Source organism: Macaca fascicularis, chromosome 3, assembly GCF_037993035.2.
Source record: "Macaca fascicularis isolate 582-1 chromosome 3, T2T-MFA8v1.1".
Taxonomy (NCBI): Eukaryota; Metazoa; Chordata; class Mammalia; order Primates; family Cercopithecidae; genus Macaca; species Macaca fascicularis.
Genome location: NC_088377.1, coordinates 95278251 through 95294831, shown reverse-complemented (window position 1 = coordinate 95294831; position 16581 = coordinate 95278251). Strand labels below are relative to the sequence as shown.

The 16581-nt window shown below is 34.8% G+C and overlaps 1 protein-coding gene across 2 annotated transcripts in view; it reads right to left on the bottom strand.

Moving 5' to 3' along the window:
- The window catches only part of DPY19L1 (dpy-19 like C-mannosyltransferase 1), a 108887-nt gene that overhangs the window by 23398 nt on the left and 68908 nt on the right, over positions 1-16581 (bottom strand). For both annotated transcript variants that reach the window (XM_065542139.2, XM_065542141.2), the window contains exons 10-13: positions 14807-14884; positions 5804-5890; positions 3119-3178; positions 2509-2589 (exon numbers count right to left, since the gene is read on the bottom strand). In XM_065542139.2, the coding sequence (XP_065398211.1) occupies positions 2509-2589; positions 3119-3178; positions 5804-5890; positions 14807-14884 (306 nt within the window). The remainder of the gene's footprint in view (positions 1-2508; positions 2590-3118; positions 3179-5803; positions 5891-14806; positions 14885-16581) is intronic.

Here is a 16581-nt window from a genome sequence, read left to right as displayed (position 1 = left end):
CAAAAAGATCACTTCCCATATATGCATATACACAAAAATTCCAATAAGAATTTTAACTGACTAAACTCAAAAAGCATTATCCATTTGATGACATATAGAAAATGGGCAAAATTCCTCTAAGGACATAAACTACCAAAGTTCACTCCAGATGAACTGGAGAGCTTCCTAATGAAACTGAATTTGTAGTAAAAAACCTACATAAAAAAAAGCTCCAGGCTGTGAGGGCTTCACTGTCAAATTCTACCAAACATTTAAGGAAGAGATAATACCAATTCTACACAAAAATCTCTCTGAAAACAGGAGACAGAACACTTGCAAATAATTTTAGGAGATGACATTGCCCTGAAGCCAAAACCAGACAAAATCATTACAAGAAAAGAAAACTACAACGAATATTCCTCATGAATAACAGACGAATATCCTTAAAAATATTAGCCAACCAAATCCAGCAATATAGAAAAGAAATACTACATTGAGCAGGTGAGGTTTATCCCAGGATATAAGCTGCATCAACACTCGTATATCAAAAAATGTGTCAACTTCCAAATACCACAGAGTGAAGAAACTAGTATTTCCCATTCTCCAAAACAACTTTAAAATTGGACAAAATTATAAAAAAAAAAACACGCATATCGGGTTCTAGAGATTAATCAAAAGGAAGCAACGACGTGGGAAGCATTCATTCATAAAAAACTGAGAAACTCTGGGTAAAAACAGTGGGAGCCTGCGGCATTTTTACCTAGGTTGCTCCCATCCACCTATGTACCACCCTCATCTCCCCCATACTGTTAGTGCAACAGTTCTTTTGAAGGGGGCAGGACGGAGTGTGGCTGGTCATAAAAAGAACCTTCACTACTGGAGCAGGCTGACCCAATTTGGGGCGGACACCTAAAAGCCTACGCTCAGAGGCACTGTCAGTAAAAGTAGAGAACTCAGTAGGAAATGAAAGGCTGGGTAGCCTTGCCACTCTCTTCCTTTAACCAATGTCAAAGTTAAGAACTTATGAGTCAATGCCCTTGATCAACGTTACATATTTCTAAAAAGACTAAAGTTACAACTAAGTTATTTCTAATTTGCAACTAACATAGTTTTCAGCATCTTTTTCTTGGCCCTGGCATAATTTTAGGCTATGACAGAAAATGACAATAATTGCTTTAACCTGAATTAATACCTTAACTGGTTCATTTTCCCCCAGTGAGGTAAAGAGATTCCATAAATGCAGGACTAGGGTTATTTCACTTGTCTTCCTGCTTGCGCTCTGCATACTGGCTGACTCACCCACCTTTCAGCTGTCATCCTCAGATGACTTCCAGGATCCTTCCCTAATGCTCTTCCTGTGTATTCTTGCAGCACTCTGTACTTAATTTTTTATCATAGCCTTTATTACGCTGTATTATAACTGCTAGAAATTGTTCCTATTTTCTGAATTTTCTGCTAGACCATATCTTACTCAGTTTTGTATCTCAGGATACTTTCCATTGTCAGGCACACAGGAGGTACTAAATGAATGAATGAATGAATGAATGAATGAATGAATGAATGAATACATTTTCAACTATAGTTTTAAAGTTTTAAAAATCTTTCCACAGATTGTAGACCACCCATTTAATGGTCCATGTGCTTTCAATCTTTTAAGCAAAAACAACCCTTGTTCTTATGAAAACCTATATGAAAGAGATTAAGGTTAAACTGCCCTGGGTAAGAGGCTAGGAGATGGGGGAGTACACAGCTCTCAGGGAAGAGTCCTGGGAAGTCCTAGGACTTCACATAACCCAGTTTCAAAACCATAACATTAATCTAGTACAGAAAGAAGAAAATCACCAATAAAAATAAATTATAGGAAAAAAAGTAGTTTATTTTTTCCATATTGGTTCTTGTGCTGCTTTTTAAAATTAAATCTTTGACAGCCTCCTAACTTAGGATGTGCTGATTAGAACACCAAAATAAAATAGGCAAAGCAATTATGGACAGGGAGAATCCTTAAATTTTTAAGACAGACTTCTCCATTTTATCTTCCCTTCAACCCTAATACCAAAAACAAACAAAAATCTTCTCTAAATAAGACTAACTTGGATTAAATTATCTATAAAGGCTTATAAAAGCCTTTTACAAGTAATGACTTGAAAACTGGGGAGAAAAAAGAATGAGACTATAATACGATCTCCAGTTAAGGCTCTGAAGATGGTGTCTTTACCAGTTAAAAAGAAGCTAGAGAAAAATGTCTGTATAGACCTTAAAATTCGATCTTTAATCTCTAGAGTTTTCCTGCTTTAAAATTTTAGTGACATAGAAGGACCAATACAATAAGAGATTGTTTTAAGAAACTAATTTTGGAGAATGAAAATCTATATACAATTACATTTACTTTCTATTATATTAAATAGATAAAATAATAGGTGAACAGACTTCATCCTAGAATTTCATTTTAACAGTAATACTTGAATAACTCAATTTATTCTTAGCCTATTCGATTCAAGTCTTTCAAGTTTAAGCAAAAAATGCACTTACGTCATCTGCAATACCAAAAATTTTAGATGTCAAGTATTTAAGTATGACAGTTCCAAATAACCAAAAACATCCTTGAATAACCTAAAAAAAGAAAACAAAAATAACTTTGATGCTTCATATTCCATAGACATAGGCTAGGAAGAAAAAAATAAATGCTTTAATCATACATGACATATATATTGCTGTCTACAAGACAAAATGCTAAAAAATGCATCTCAATATAAAAATCAAGCATGTTGCTCAAAATCAAAGGGCAATAACTAAAAATAAAAATATAATCATACAATCTTATCAAAATTAATATGTTTTATAGAAGATTTATACAACCACTGCAGTTAAATTCCCTTTAACAGATTTTCATACATGCACTGTTTCTCAGATAAAACATGAGTAATAAATAAAACTGGAATTTTTAAACTACATACCCAGGATTAACTTTAACTTGTTTCATAAAAAGGGCAATTTGGTACATTAAAATTGAGCCCTAATACACTATGAAACTGTTGGATCCCCTGAATTACATAGATCATTTTCTTAAAAGTAAAACATAAAACCAATGATATATTTTAGAGAAGAAAAAACATAAGCATTAAAATAGATTGATTCTTACCCATAAACTAAGTTCAGATACATTTATTTTTAGGAAATGTGGTTTCATTGCCAGAATACCCTGAGTAGAGAAAATAACATAGTATACACAGTTAATACTTATAGACATAAATTCAAGTACCAAAAAATTCTTCTAAATAATGCAGATTCTCAAGTATATAAAATGTAGCACATGGTCATCTTTCCACATACTATCCACACGCTCATTTCTATAGTCAGTGACTTCAAGGTACAGCCCTATTATCCAAAGTCAATTAGGTGAGTGCATGACTTTTTAAAGTTGAAAAAAGAATCACCATATGTAAATGTCTATGACTGATTTGACATATCTGATTTATCTCTGAGCCACGAGATATATAATATTTTCAGAATTTTGGACAGCAGTCATACGGGGATAAGATTTTCCTTTAGCTAAAAATTACTGACTCTTAGGGTAAACAACAAATGAAATTTTAATGGATCAACTAAATACTTCTCTGAAGTATTTTTCAGGTGGTAATGCTCCCAAACTGTGTTACCCTTGGGGAGCTAAAACTACTTCAAACACAGCAAAAATATGATTAGAGATCCAGACATAAATACTTGAAACCAAATTAAATCTTTTTGGAAGTTTCTAAATACCTAAGAATACAAAAGGTGATACAATTCAGGTTTCAAAGTGATTAATTATAAATATATGCAAATGTGTGTTTATAGTTAAATATGCACAAACATGCTGTATTCCCTGTTATCATTTAATACACCAAAATATATGGAATACACATAAATATACTTAATTCACACCTAAGATGCACCTCAGTGCATCTAGCAGCATACCTGACATATAGAACTGAAATGTCCTACAAAATGTACTTAAATTAGATTTTATTTATATGTAATATTCGATTCAATGGTTTCCCTGTCCATAGTACCAAGATTCATGTACTTTATCCTGGGTGATAGCAGTACATGACAAAGTACATATGTAAAACATACAACTGAGTACTTTGTCACCTTTCCTAATAATAAACAGAGTACACAGAACTGAAGAACTACACTTATTAATCCCAAAGTTATAATTTTTCTCGTTGTTGTTGAAAATATAGCATCATGCTAATTGCTAATTTCTGTAGCTAAGTATACTCAAGGCACAACCTGAAAAGGGTGGTGGCCCAGACTGGGAAGAGGCATATTTTTGAGAAATGCGTTTTTTTTTCTTGAGATACAGTCTCACTCTGTCGCCCAGGCTGGAGTGCAGTGGCGCGATCTCGGCTCACTACAAGCTCCGCCTCCTGGATTCACGCCATTCTCCTGCCTCAGCTTCCCAAGTAGCTGGGACTACAGGCGCCTGCCACCATGCCCGGCTAATTTCGTGTATTTTTAGTAGAGATGGGGTTTCACCTTGTTAGCCAGGATGGTCTCAATCTCCTGACCTTATGATCCGCCCGCCTCAGCCTCCCAAAGTGCTGGGATTACAGGAATGAACCACTGCACTCGGTCAAGAAATGGGTTTTTAAATAAATATTATTTGTAAAATAAATGAAAATGGAGGTTTCAAACGTAATGGGTTCTAGAAATTAAGAAACCCCACATGATCTAAGTAACTTAATTACTCAGGAAGTAGAATATATTCCAATTACGACAGTGCAATACCCTTTTAAAGTCACTGGGAAACTAAAGCACATGCACTTTAAACATAAGGAATAATAAGTTTGCAAAACATTTTAATGGAAACCCACCAAAAATAAGGCAGTCTGTAAATTTCAGAAGACTTTTAGACTTACAAAGTCAACCTGCCAGCTGGGTACGGTGGCTCACACCTAATCCCAGCACTTTGGGAGGCCGAGGTGGGCAGACAACTGAGGTCGGGAGTTCGAGACCAGCCTGACCAACATGGAGAAACCCTGTCTCTACTAAAAATACAAAATTAGCCAAGCATGGTGGCATATGCCTGTAATCCCAGCCACTCGGAAGGCTGAGGCAGGAGAGTCGCTTGAACTCAGGAGGCGGAGTGAGCCAAGATTGCGCCATTGCACTCCAGCGTAGGCAACAAGAGCGAAACTCTGTCAAAACACACACACACAGACACACATACACACACACACACACACACAAACAAAACAAAACAAAACAAACAAAAAAATAAAGTCATCCTGCCAAATGTGGTAGAAGGAATTAGATGACCTTCCATCAATTTGTTCTAATTCTGTAAAATAATCTCTCCATAATCTAAATATGTTCTTGGTAGTGATTTAGCAAAATAAAATTGAATCATCACCTTACTTAAACCATCTGAACAGTCCATACAAGTAGACAAGGGGCAAAAAACAAACCAAAAAAACCCAAAAAACAAAAGACAAAGTAACCAAGGCTTTGATCTTCTGATCACAGTGGAATGCAGAGGGGTGGCTGTTATAAAGATTGCAATGAGAGGAAAGGGGTTCAAAAAGTGGAGCAGTAGTAGGATAAAAATGGAAAGGAGGAAGGGAGAAGAAAGCATAGAAACCTTTCTGGAATGATACTAAGTTTTCCTTTTTTTTTTTTTTTTTTTCCTGTTTTAGGAGTACTTGAACACCATCACATCTAGTATATTCAGTAAGACACCTAAGATGGTTCCTACAGAAAACCCTCATGAATCCTAAGTCAGTGAAGAAAAAATTGTTAAACCACTAGTTTCAAAAATAGCCATATAAGTGTTAATACTTACCCAAATAATTACCAAAGAAGAAGCATAATAAGAAGTTAATAACATTGAGTTCCCAAACATCAAAACAAAGCAAAGTGCAAGAGAAATCTGGAAAAATCCAAGAAAAAAAATATAAGTAGTGCACATAAAACAAAAAACCTTTGTTTTTTATTGTGAAAACTGCACATGCCCATAATAAACAGAACTCCAACTGTTCAAAAGGGACTATAAGATTAAAATAGCCCATTCTCCATCCCACATTTCAAACTCCCAGAGATAACCATCATCAACAGTTTCCTGTGCCTCCTTCCAGATAACATGTATAAATTCTAGTTTATATATTTTGTTAAACCACAAATGGACTTACCCCATAAGCTATACTATTTCTTGCTTTTATTCACAATATGTTTCAGAGAGCTCATGCAAGCCAATCTAATAATACATTCTGCTTAAGAACTGGAAAAAGTATTCTATTCTATAGATGTATCCTAATTTATTTAACTAGTCCTCTGAATACTGCTAAACACTTCAGTGCTTTCCACTTCTATTTTGTTTTGTTTGGATCTTCCTAATACAAACACGGCTATGATAGACATCCTTATGTGTATACCTTATGTACATGTCAGTACATTTACAAATAAATTACTAGAAGTGAAAATTGATGGATCAAGGATATACACATTTTTAAATTCAATACAAATATTGACAAATTGACCTATGAAAAGATTGTGCCAATTCACCTTCCCACCAACTGGGCAGGAGACAATTCCTATGGATATATATTCTGGCAGCATTGTATTATTCTTTTAGATATTTGCCAATCCAGTAGGGAAAAAATGTTACTTCATTGTTTCACTTTTCCATCCTTTTAATAGTAGATGAAACACAGCACCTTTTATTCTATTTGCTGGTTATATTGTTTTCTGTGTATGTGTGAACTGCTTATTCCCACTGCCCATCTGTTGGGCTTTCATTATTTTCCTTAACAGCTCTCTTCAGATATTACAGAACACAGCCCCAATATCCAGAATCTACAAGGAACTTAAACAAATTTACAAGAAAAAAATAAACAATCCCATCAAAAAGTTGGCAAAGGATATGAACAGACACTTCTCAAAAGAAGACATTTATGCAGCAAACAAACATGAAAAAAAAGCTCATCATAAGTGGTCATCAGAGAAATGCAAATCAAAACCACAATGAGATACCATCTCATGCCAGTTAGAATGGTGATCATTAAAAAGTCAGGAAACAACAGATGCTGGCGATGATGTGGAGAAATAGGAATGCTTTTACACTGCTGGTGGGAGTGCAAATTAGTTCAACTATTGCAGAAGATAGTGTGACAATTCCTCAAGGATCTAGAACCAGAAATACCATTTGACCCAGCAATTCCATTACTGGGTATATACCCAAAGGATTATAAATCATTCTACTATAAAGACACATGCACACATATGTTTATTGCAGCACTGTTTACAACAGCAAAGACTTGGAACCAACCCAAATGCCCACCAATGATAGACTGGATAAAGAAAATGTGGTATATATACACCATAGAATACTATGCAGCTATAAAAAAATGATGAGTTCATGTCCTTTGCAGGGACATAGATGAAGCTGGAAACCATCATTGTCAGCAAACTAACACAGGAACAGGACACCAAACACCGCATGTTCTCACTCATAAGTGTTAGTTGAACAATGAGAACACATGGACACAGGGAGGGGAACATCACACACCGGGGCCTGTTGGGTGGGGGTTGCCTAGGGGAGGGATAGCATTAGGAGAAACACCTAATGTAGATGAAGGATTGATAGGTGCAGCAAACCACCATGGCACGTGTATACCTATGTAACAAACCTCCACTTGCTGCGCATGTATCCCAGCACTTAAAGTATATATATATATAAGAACCTAGCCCCTTATCAAGTAAATATATTGTAAATATTTTTCTCAGTTCATTTTTGACCTTTGTGGTATTTTTTTGTATTATGGTTATTTTCTAAATCTTTATGTTAGCAAATTTATCTTTCCTTTCCTTTAGGTCTTTGGATTTACCTGTCATTTAAAAAGGCACTAAAAATAAAATAATTTTCTTCTAGAAGTTTTACTTTTGATCCATATATGTTAATTTCCATGTGAATTTCAGAATCAGCTTACCAAGCTTCAAAAACTAAAATTTTTATTACAATTACTTTATTCAATAACGTATGTTATTTATAGTTATATCTGTTCAACATTGAATCTTTAGATCCCAAAGCAATACATGTTCCTTCCATTTCTTTAAATATTCTTTTACATGCATTAGCAAGTACAGTTTTCTTTATATAGATCCTGCATATTTTCTTGAGTTTTTTCTAAAGCATATTATTTTTGCTGCTGTTGTATCAAGAATCTTCATATTTTCTGATTGTTTGTATATAGAAAAGTTATATTAAATATGCATCAATGAATATGATTTCATTGTTTCCAGTAGTAGTTTATTTGGATTTCTCAAGTATTCAAAATGATATCAACTACAAACAATGGTGTTTTTACATTTTCCTTTGAATTATCTGTTAGTCAATTGTATTAGCTGACATTTCTGCAATAATGTTAAGTAATAAGAGAGGCAGTAGGCATATTTATCATGCTTCTGGCAGTAATGGAAATAGAAAATTGTTTTATTGTTTCATCATTTTATGTGATACTAGTTTTTATTTTGAGGTGTGGGTATCTTAAATTTCAATGAAATATCCATCACTTGATTATGGTCTTAAACACCAAAAATAGATGTTGACTTTTATCAAATACCTTTATAGTATCAAAGGCAATTACTACATTATGGATTTTTTAAACTCTTAATGTGATAAATCATATTAATAGAATTTTTAATATCAACACATTCCTGCATTCCTGGAATGAGGCACTTAGATGCAAATTTAACTATGTAAAAAATCTATCTGAGAAAAACTACACAACTTCAATGAAAGTAATCAAAGAACTTTATAAATACATGAAGCGTTATTCCATGTACAGGAAGATTCCATATTGTCTAGATGTCAGTTCTTCCCAACTTGATCTATAGATTCAACACAATCCCAAAAATGAGCCTAGCAAGTTACCAATAAAGTAATTCTGAAGTTTATATGGAAACATAAAAAACCCAGTATAGAGCCAACTCAATACTGAAGAAGAGCAAAGTCAGAGGACTGACACTACCCCACTTCAAGACTTACTATAAAGTGACTGTAAACAAGACAGTGTGGTATTGGTGAAAGAAGATACAAACAGATCAAGGGTACAAAATATAGAGCCCAGAAATAGACTCACATATATCGTCAACTGATATTTGACGAGGAGTAAAGGCAATACAGTGGAGCAAAAATAGTCCTTTCAACAAAAGATGCTAGAACTAGAGATCCACATACAAAAAATAAATCTAGACTTACACTTTACACTCTTCACGAAAATTAACGCAAAACAGACAATAGATCTAAATGCACATTGCAAAACTATAAAGCTCCTAGAAGATAACATTGGAGGAAACCTAGATGACCTTAGGTATGGTGATGACTTATTACATAAAACAACAAAGGTACAACTTATGAAAGAAATGACTGATAAGCTGAACTTCATTAAAATTAAAAAAGTATGCTCTGTGAAAGACAGGACAATGACTGAGAGAAGGTATTTGCAAAAGACACATCTGATAAGGGACTGTTATCTAAAATGTACAAAGAATTCTTAAAACTCGACAATAAGAAAATGAACAACCCAAGGCAATATGAGCAAAAGATCTTAATAGACACTTCACCAAAAAAGATACACAGATGGCCAAAAAAAGCATATTAAAAGATGTTCAACCAAATTAAAACAATGAGATACCAATACACACCTATTAAAATGGCCAAAAAAGCATATTAAAAGATGTTCAACCAGATTAAAACAATGAGATACCATTACACACCTATTAGAATGGCCAAAAAAGCATATTAAAAGACATTCAACCAAATTAAAACAATGAGATACCATTACACATTAAAATGGCCAAAACCCACTGTGACACCACCAAATGCTGACAAGGATGTGGAGCAGCAGGAACTCTCATTTATTGCTGGTGGTAATGCAAAATGGTTTGGCCACTTTGGAAGACAGTTTGGCAATTTCCTAAAAACTAAGCATACTCTCACCATACCATCCAAATATCACTTTCCTCAGTATTTACTCAAATGAACTAAAACATTCATGTAAAAACCTGCACACAGATGTTTAACAGCAGCTTTATTCATAATTGCCCAAACTTGGAGTTAACCAACATGTCCTTCAATAGGTGAAAAAATAAACAGTGGTACATCCATATAATGTTAATAATAATCAAGATCGAAATGAGCTATCATGCCACGAAAAGACTTGGAGGAAACTTATTTGCTTTTTACTAAGTGAAAGAAGCCAATATGAAAAGGCTACATACTGTATGGTTTCAAACACATGACACTATACAGAAGGCAAAACTATGGAGACAGTAAAAAGATCAGGGGTTGCCATAGGTTAGGGGGAAGGAGGGATGAACAGGTGGAGCACAGAGGAACTTTATGGCTGTGAAACTGTTCTACAAGATACTATATGGTTGACAGATGTCATTATACATTTGTCAAAACCCAGGCTGACTGTGGTGGCTCACATCTGCAATCCTAGCACTTTGGGAGGCCAAGGCAGAAGGATCCCTTGAGCCCAGGAGGTCAAGGCTGTGGTGAGACATATTTGCACCACTGAACTCCAGCCTGGGCAACAGAGCAAGACCCTGTCTCAAAAACAAAACAAAACACAACAACTACCCATAGAAAAGTGAGGCCTAATGTAAACTACAGACTTTGGGTGATTATGATGTGTGATGTAGGTTTATCAGTTGTAACAAATGTACCACTCTGGTGCGGGATGTCAGTAGAGGGATAGGTCGTGCATGGTTGGGGGGCAGGGGGTATATGGGAACTCTGTACTTTCTGCTTAATTTTGCTATAAACCTGGCTGGGTGCGGTGGCTCATGTCTGTAATCCCAGCACTTTGGGAGGCTGAGGTGGGCAGATCACATGAGGTCAGGAGTTCGAGACTAGCCTGGCCAACATGGGGAAACCCCGTCTCTATTAAAAATACAAAAATTAGCCGAGTGTGGTGGTACGTGCCTGTAATCCCAGCTACTTGGAAGGCTGAGGCAGGAGAATCGATTGAACCCAGGAGGCGGAGGTTGCAGCGAGCCGAGATCGTGCCACTGCACTCCAGCCTGGGTGACAGAGCAAGATCCATCTCAAAAAAAAATTGCTATGAACCTAAAACTTCTCTGAAAAATAAAGATTTTAAATTAAGAAACAAAAACCACAGTGAGATATCACCTTATACCTATTATGATGGCTACCATCACAAGAGCAGAAAATAAATGCTGGTGATTACAGGGAGAAAACAGAACCTCATGCACTGTTCAAAGGAATGTAAAATATACAGCTACTATGGAAAAGTTTGGCAGTTCCTTAAAAAACCAGATTTACCATATAATCAATCCAGCAATTCCACTTCTGGGTACATACTCAAAATAATGGAAAACAAGATCTCAAAAAATATTTGTTTACCCATGTTCATAGCATCATTATTTACTATAGCTGAAACATAGAAGTAACTCAAATATCCGTGGACAGACTGAATAGATAAGCAAAATCGTGTGTGTGTGTGTGTGTGTGTGTGTGTGTGTGTGTGTGTCTGTATACACACAATGGAATCCAAGGATCCATGGACAGGTTGAATGGATAAGCAAAATCTAGTGTGTGTGTGTGTGTGTGTGTGTGTGTGTATACACAAAATGGAATCCAAGTATCCATGGACAGATTGAATGGATAAGCAGAATCTAGTGTGTGTGTGTATGTGTACACACAATGGACTATTATTTAGCTTTAACAAGGAAGGAAATTCTGACATGCTTCAACATAGAGGAAACTTGGGGACAGTAGGCTAATTGAAATAGGCCAGTCACAAAAAGACAAATACTGTATGATTTCACTTACATGACATACATAAAGTAGTCAAAATCACAAAGGCAGAAAGTAGAATGGTGGTTTACAGGGGCTGGGAAGATGAAAGAATAAGGACTTTAATGGGTATAGAGTTTCAGTTTTGCAAGATGAAAAATGTTCTGAAAATAGATGGTGGTGATGGCTGTAAAACTATGAATGTACTTAATATCACTGAACTGTATAATTAAAAATGCTTAAGGTGGTAAATTTTAAGTTACATGTATTTTACCACAATAAAAAATGGAAACATAATTTTCTGGAAATAAGTCTACATATTTTTTCTTTTTGTAACTATAAGAATTTAGGAATTTATAAAATGATAATGGAAGAAGATAGAAAATAGTAAGTCATATAATAAAGCATGTATCATTCACCCAAGGTAGGTTTTACTACAAACTACACTGTGTAATTTTATAATTTTATAACTATAGCTTTGAGTCAAGGCCCTCAGCCATAGTTGCCTATGTGACCAGCCAACTCTGAAGGCTTAACATTTAATCTAGTTTACATTACAAAATAAAAAACTATTTTAAATAGTTTGGGAAAAAATAAGCCAAGTCTAAAAAATGTATAATTACTGTCTAACTCATTCATGAACAAGGATGTAAAAATCCCATCAAAATAACAGCAAACTCAATCCAGCGACATGAAAAAATTGTGTTTAGCCCAGAAAAACAAGTTTATTTAATGCTAGAAAATTAATTAATGTTAATTCATTACAGTAACAGACTAAAGAGGGGGAAATACACAGAATCATCTAAACAGATGTAGAAAAGCATTTCATGAAACTTAACATTTATTAATTTTTTTTAAAAGTGCTCAAAGCATGATAAGGACATGTTAAAAGGAAAGAGAAGTCAGCTTGAATAGCTGGACAAGTGTGGAACAATTTGAGCATCAACATAAATAACAAAAATAATGGATTACACCGCACTGACTAAAATAGATGTCATTTTCTTTTGGACGTAAGATAAACTGGTAAAAGATCTCAATAAGAATTTACAACAATGGAAACATGAAGGGTGTATAAACATACCAAAAGATGCTCAGCTTCATTATGAATCAGAGAAAATGCAAATTAAGGTCACAAGATACCATTTTACATGAACCAGATTGATAAAATAAAAAAGGATGTAGAATAACATAAGCTGCTATCGGAATAATACATTGCTGTTGGAAGTAGTCCAATCATTTTAGAAAAACAATTTGGTATTTATAAAGTCGAACATGTACATAATTTACCACCCAACAAGTTTACTACTAGGTAAAACACCCTAGAGATACTCTCAACGTATGTGCCCTAGGAGATACATGAAGAATCTACAGCATTATTTAAAACCAAAAAAAGAAGTTGGGGGGAGAGGAGAGAACCTAAACGTCCTTCAACAAGAAAATGAACAAATGAATTATACTTTATTTATATGATGGAAAATATGTAGCAGTGAAAATATTTGAATTCTAGTTACATATAAGTAGCAGAAATCTGAGTGAAAAAATAGTATTTATAAAATGCCATTTGTATAAACCTTACAAAGAATGTGAACATTTAATAATAAAAATATATATGATTTAGTAATCCACGTATGGTAAAGTTATAAAGAAAAGCAAAATGATTACAATTCAAAAAGTCAGAATAGCGGTTACCTCTAGGAGCAGTGAGGGGATGAGCTCAGGGCATACAGGACTTAAAAGTAACGATAAGGTTCTATTTTCCATTTGGAGAATAGGCTCCTGGTTGTTTATTTTATGACTGTGTTTATAACTTCCTTACACATTATAAATGTCCTTTTATATGTATAAATTATTAAGAAAAGGAAAATAATGGGATATTTTGACAACTGTAAAATTATCAGGAAAAGAACATCAAAATTATAAAAACTAATGAGAGAGAAGACAAACGTTTGTTTTTAAAGGACAACCATTCAAGAATATCAACCTTCTTTGTTCTAGCTGTTCCACCAACCTAGAGATCAGTTTCTTTCATATCTATTTGGCGAGCTCCTTCTCCTTTTTCCAATCTTTGTTCTACTCCCCTTTCTCAAGAAGACCTGCCCTGACCACCTCATTTGATTTTTCCATTTCCTACCCCCTGATCTTGGTGCTCCTGATCTGCCTTACCCCGACCTTTTCTTTCTTCTAAAATCTTTTTTTGTATTTTTTTTTTTTTTTTACAGAGATGGGGTCTCACCCAGGCTGGTATTAAACTCCTGGGCTCAAAAGTCCTCTTGCCTCAACTTCCCCAGCCACCATACCTCGCCTAAAATCCTTATCACCTTCTAACATCCTACATAATTTACCCATTTACTATGTTTATTATTTATCTTCTGTCTTCCTTCTTTCCCCTATGCTGTTAGAATGTAGTAATATGAATGCTGGTGTGTTCCACATGCCTGGATAGTTGACACTCAGTAAATGAACTTTTTTACTTTTTTGTAAAGATATGGTCTTGCTATGTTGCCCAGGCTGGAGTGCAGTGGCGTGATCATAGCTCACTGCAGTCTCAACCTCCTGGACTAATGCGATCCTCTCACACCAGCTTCCTAAGTAGCTAGTACTATAGGCATGCGTCACCATGCTAAAATTTTTTATTTTGTAGAGATGAGGTCTGGCTCTGTTGCCCAGGCTGGTTTCAAACTCCTGGCATCAAGTGAACCCCACCTTGGCCTCTCAAAAGGGTTGGGATTACAGGCGTGAGCCACCATGTTGGGCCCTTCTACTTTTAACAGGCAACTCCTGGATAATGTATCAGTCCCAAGGTTCTGTTTCATAAATTATTTCTTTTACTGATAATGCATAAGTTGGGCATAACTTCAATCAGATAATATGACCCAAATTAAATATTTGTGAGTGGTCTATCAAAACAAGGTCTGCTGATTATATCACAATGTGTGAACATTTCAAATATTCACAAATCAAATATTAATTAGGAGTTTATTTTAAGGGCAAACTAAATGGAAAAGAACAATAAAAAATTATTACCATGTGTATATAAATGATCTTCCGTAATTTACATATATCAATGTACCCGACAACATACACTGCAAATAATGATGCAATCTGAAATTTAAAAAGAAATTAAAAGTAAAAAAGATAAAATGAACAGCCACAAGAATGAAGAATATTTTTATTGTTTCAACTGATTTATATCTACACACAGTGAGTTCTTTTGTTTTCCTTTTATCTGCCAATTTATCATTAAATATAGTCAATATATTAATATAGAAAATATTGGTTGATTTTTCTCTCTGATACACAGCTCTCTCAATCATGTGAATTGTCTACTTTGTCGATCGTCCAAAACAATACTCATTTTAATTTCAGGTCAACCCCACTGTCAACATGTACAATTAAAAAGTGCCTTATCTAATCAAAAAAGACGAAAATGTAATTATAACATGACAACTAATACATAATTGGGGAAGGTACATTAAACTGAAAAATAATTATGCAATGCATGTGTGCATAAAAATACCTTAATTTCTGCTTGACAGTTACTCTTTACAAGTATCTCCATTAGCGTTCTTTCATTAATACAAACATTCAAGAGTTAGTTATAATCAAATTTATCAATTTCAAATTGAGTACTTTCGCTGTAAAGGTATTTTTAATTTTCTTTTCCATTTGGAAGAAAGTTGTATGTTATATATCAATAATTCTAAGAGTATTGGAATTATTTAGATGAACTGATTAAATGATGATACAGTATCTCTTACATAGAGGTAATATGTCAGACAATGCCTCCACACCCTTCCTCATAGAGAAAGCAACTCAAATTAAATTCTCCCTGTCCTACTACAAAAGCATAGCATAAACAGATTGCAAAATAAACATATAACTTAAGTTTCATTCATCAAGTTTTTTATCTCTAAAGCAATCTACAACAAATTTTTCCATTAGTGAGAAAAACAACAGTTTCCCTTTATTCAGAGTTACCCATGAAGAATACTGCATTTCTTGGGGTGCCTGATATGACACAACAACTGTGGGGAAGTGTGTGTTATTATTCAACATAAGCCCCACAACATAAGGTCCCCTTCACCTCCACAGAAAAGCAGGCGGTGTCCACTATCAGAAGCAATGAGAATGCTCCCTTTTCACGCCAAGGGCTAAGCAACACACAGTACATTTACAGGGTGGAATTTTAAAGACAGAATCTCAGAGACAATTTTAAACCAGAAACTGATTGAAAATGTTATCAAACTAAGTTACACAAACGAGTCTACAAGACAAGATCAAAGTAAAAAGTAGTACAAATAGAGCCTATTTTTTAAAATAATGATAAAACCAACTAACTTTACTGAAACCTACTAAGTACCAGGTACCGTGTTAAGAATCATACACATTACTTCATCTGGTCCTATCCGCAACCCAGTAAAGTAGGTTCTTTTATTATCTCTCTTTCAGAAATAGAGAAATGAGAAAACCTAAAGTAAGAAAAGTTAACTATTTTATCCAAATTAAAAGGCTACTGAATAGAATTAGGACTCAAATCCAAGTCTAACTTCATTTCCCAAGCAAGACGTTCTAAAAAATATTAAAAGGTGGCCAGGCGCAGTGGCTCACGCCTGTAGTCCCAGCACTTTGGGAGGCCGAAGCAGGCGGATCACGAGGTCAGGAGATCGAGACCATCCTAGCTAAAACAGTGAAACTCGTCTCTACTAAAAATACAAATAATTAGCTGGGTGTGGTGGTGGGCGCCTGTGGTCCCAGCTACTTGGGAGGCTCAGGCAGGAGAATCGCTTGAACCCGGGAGG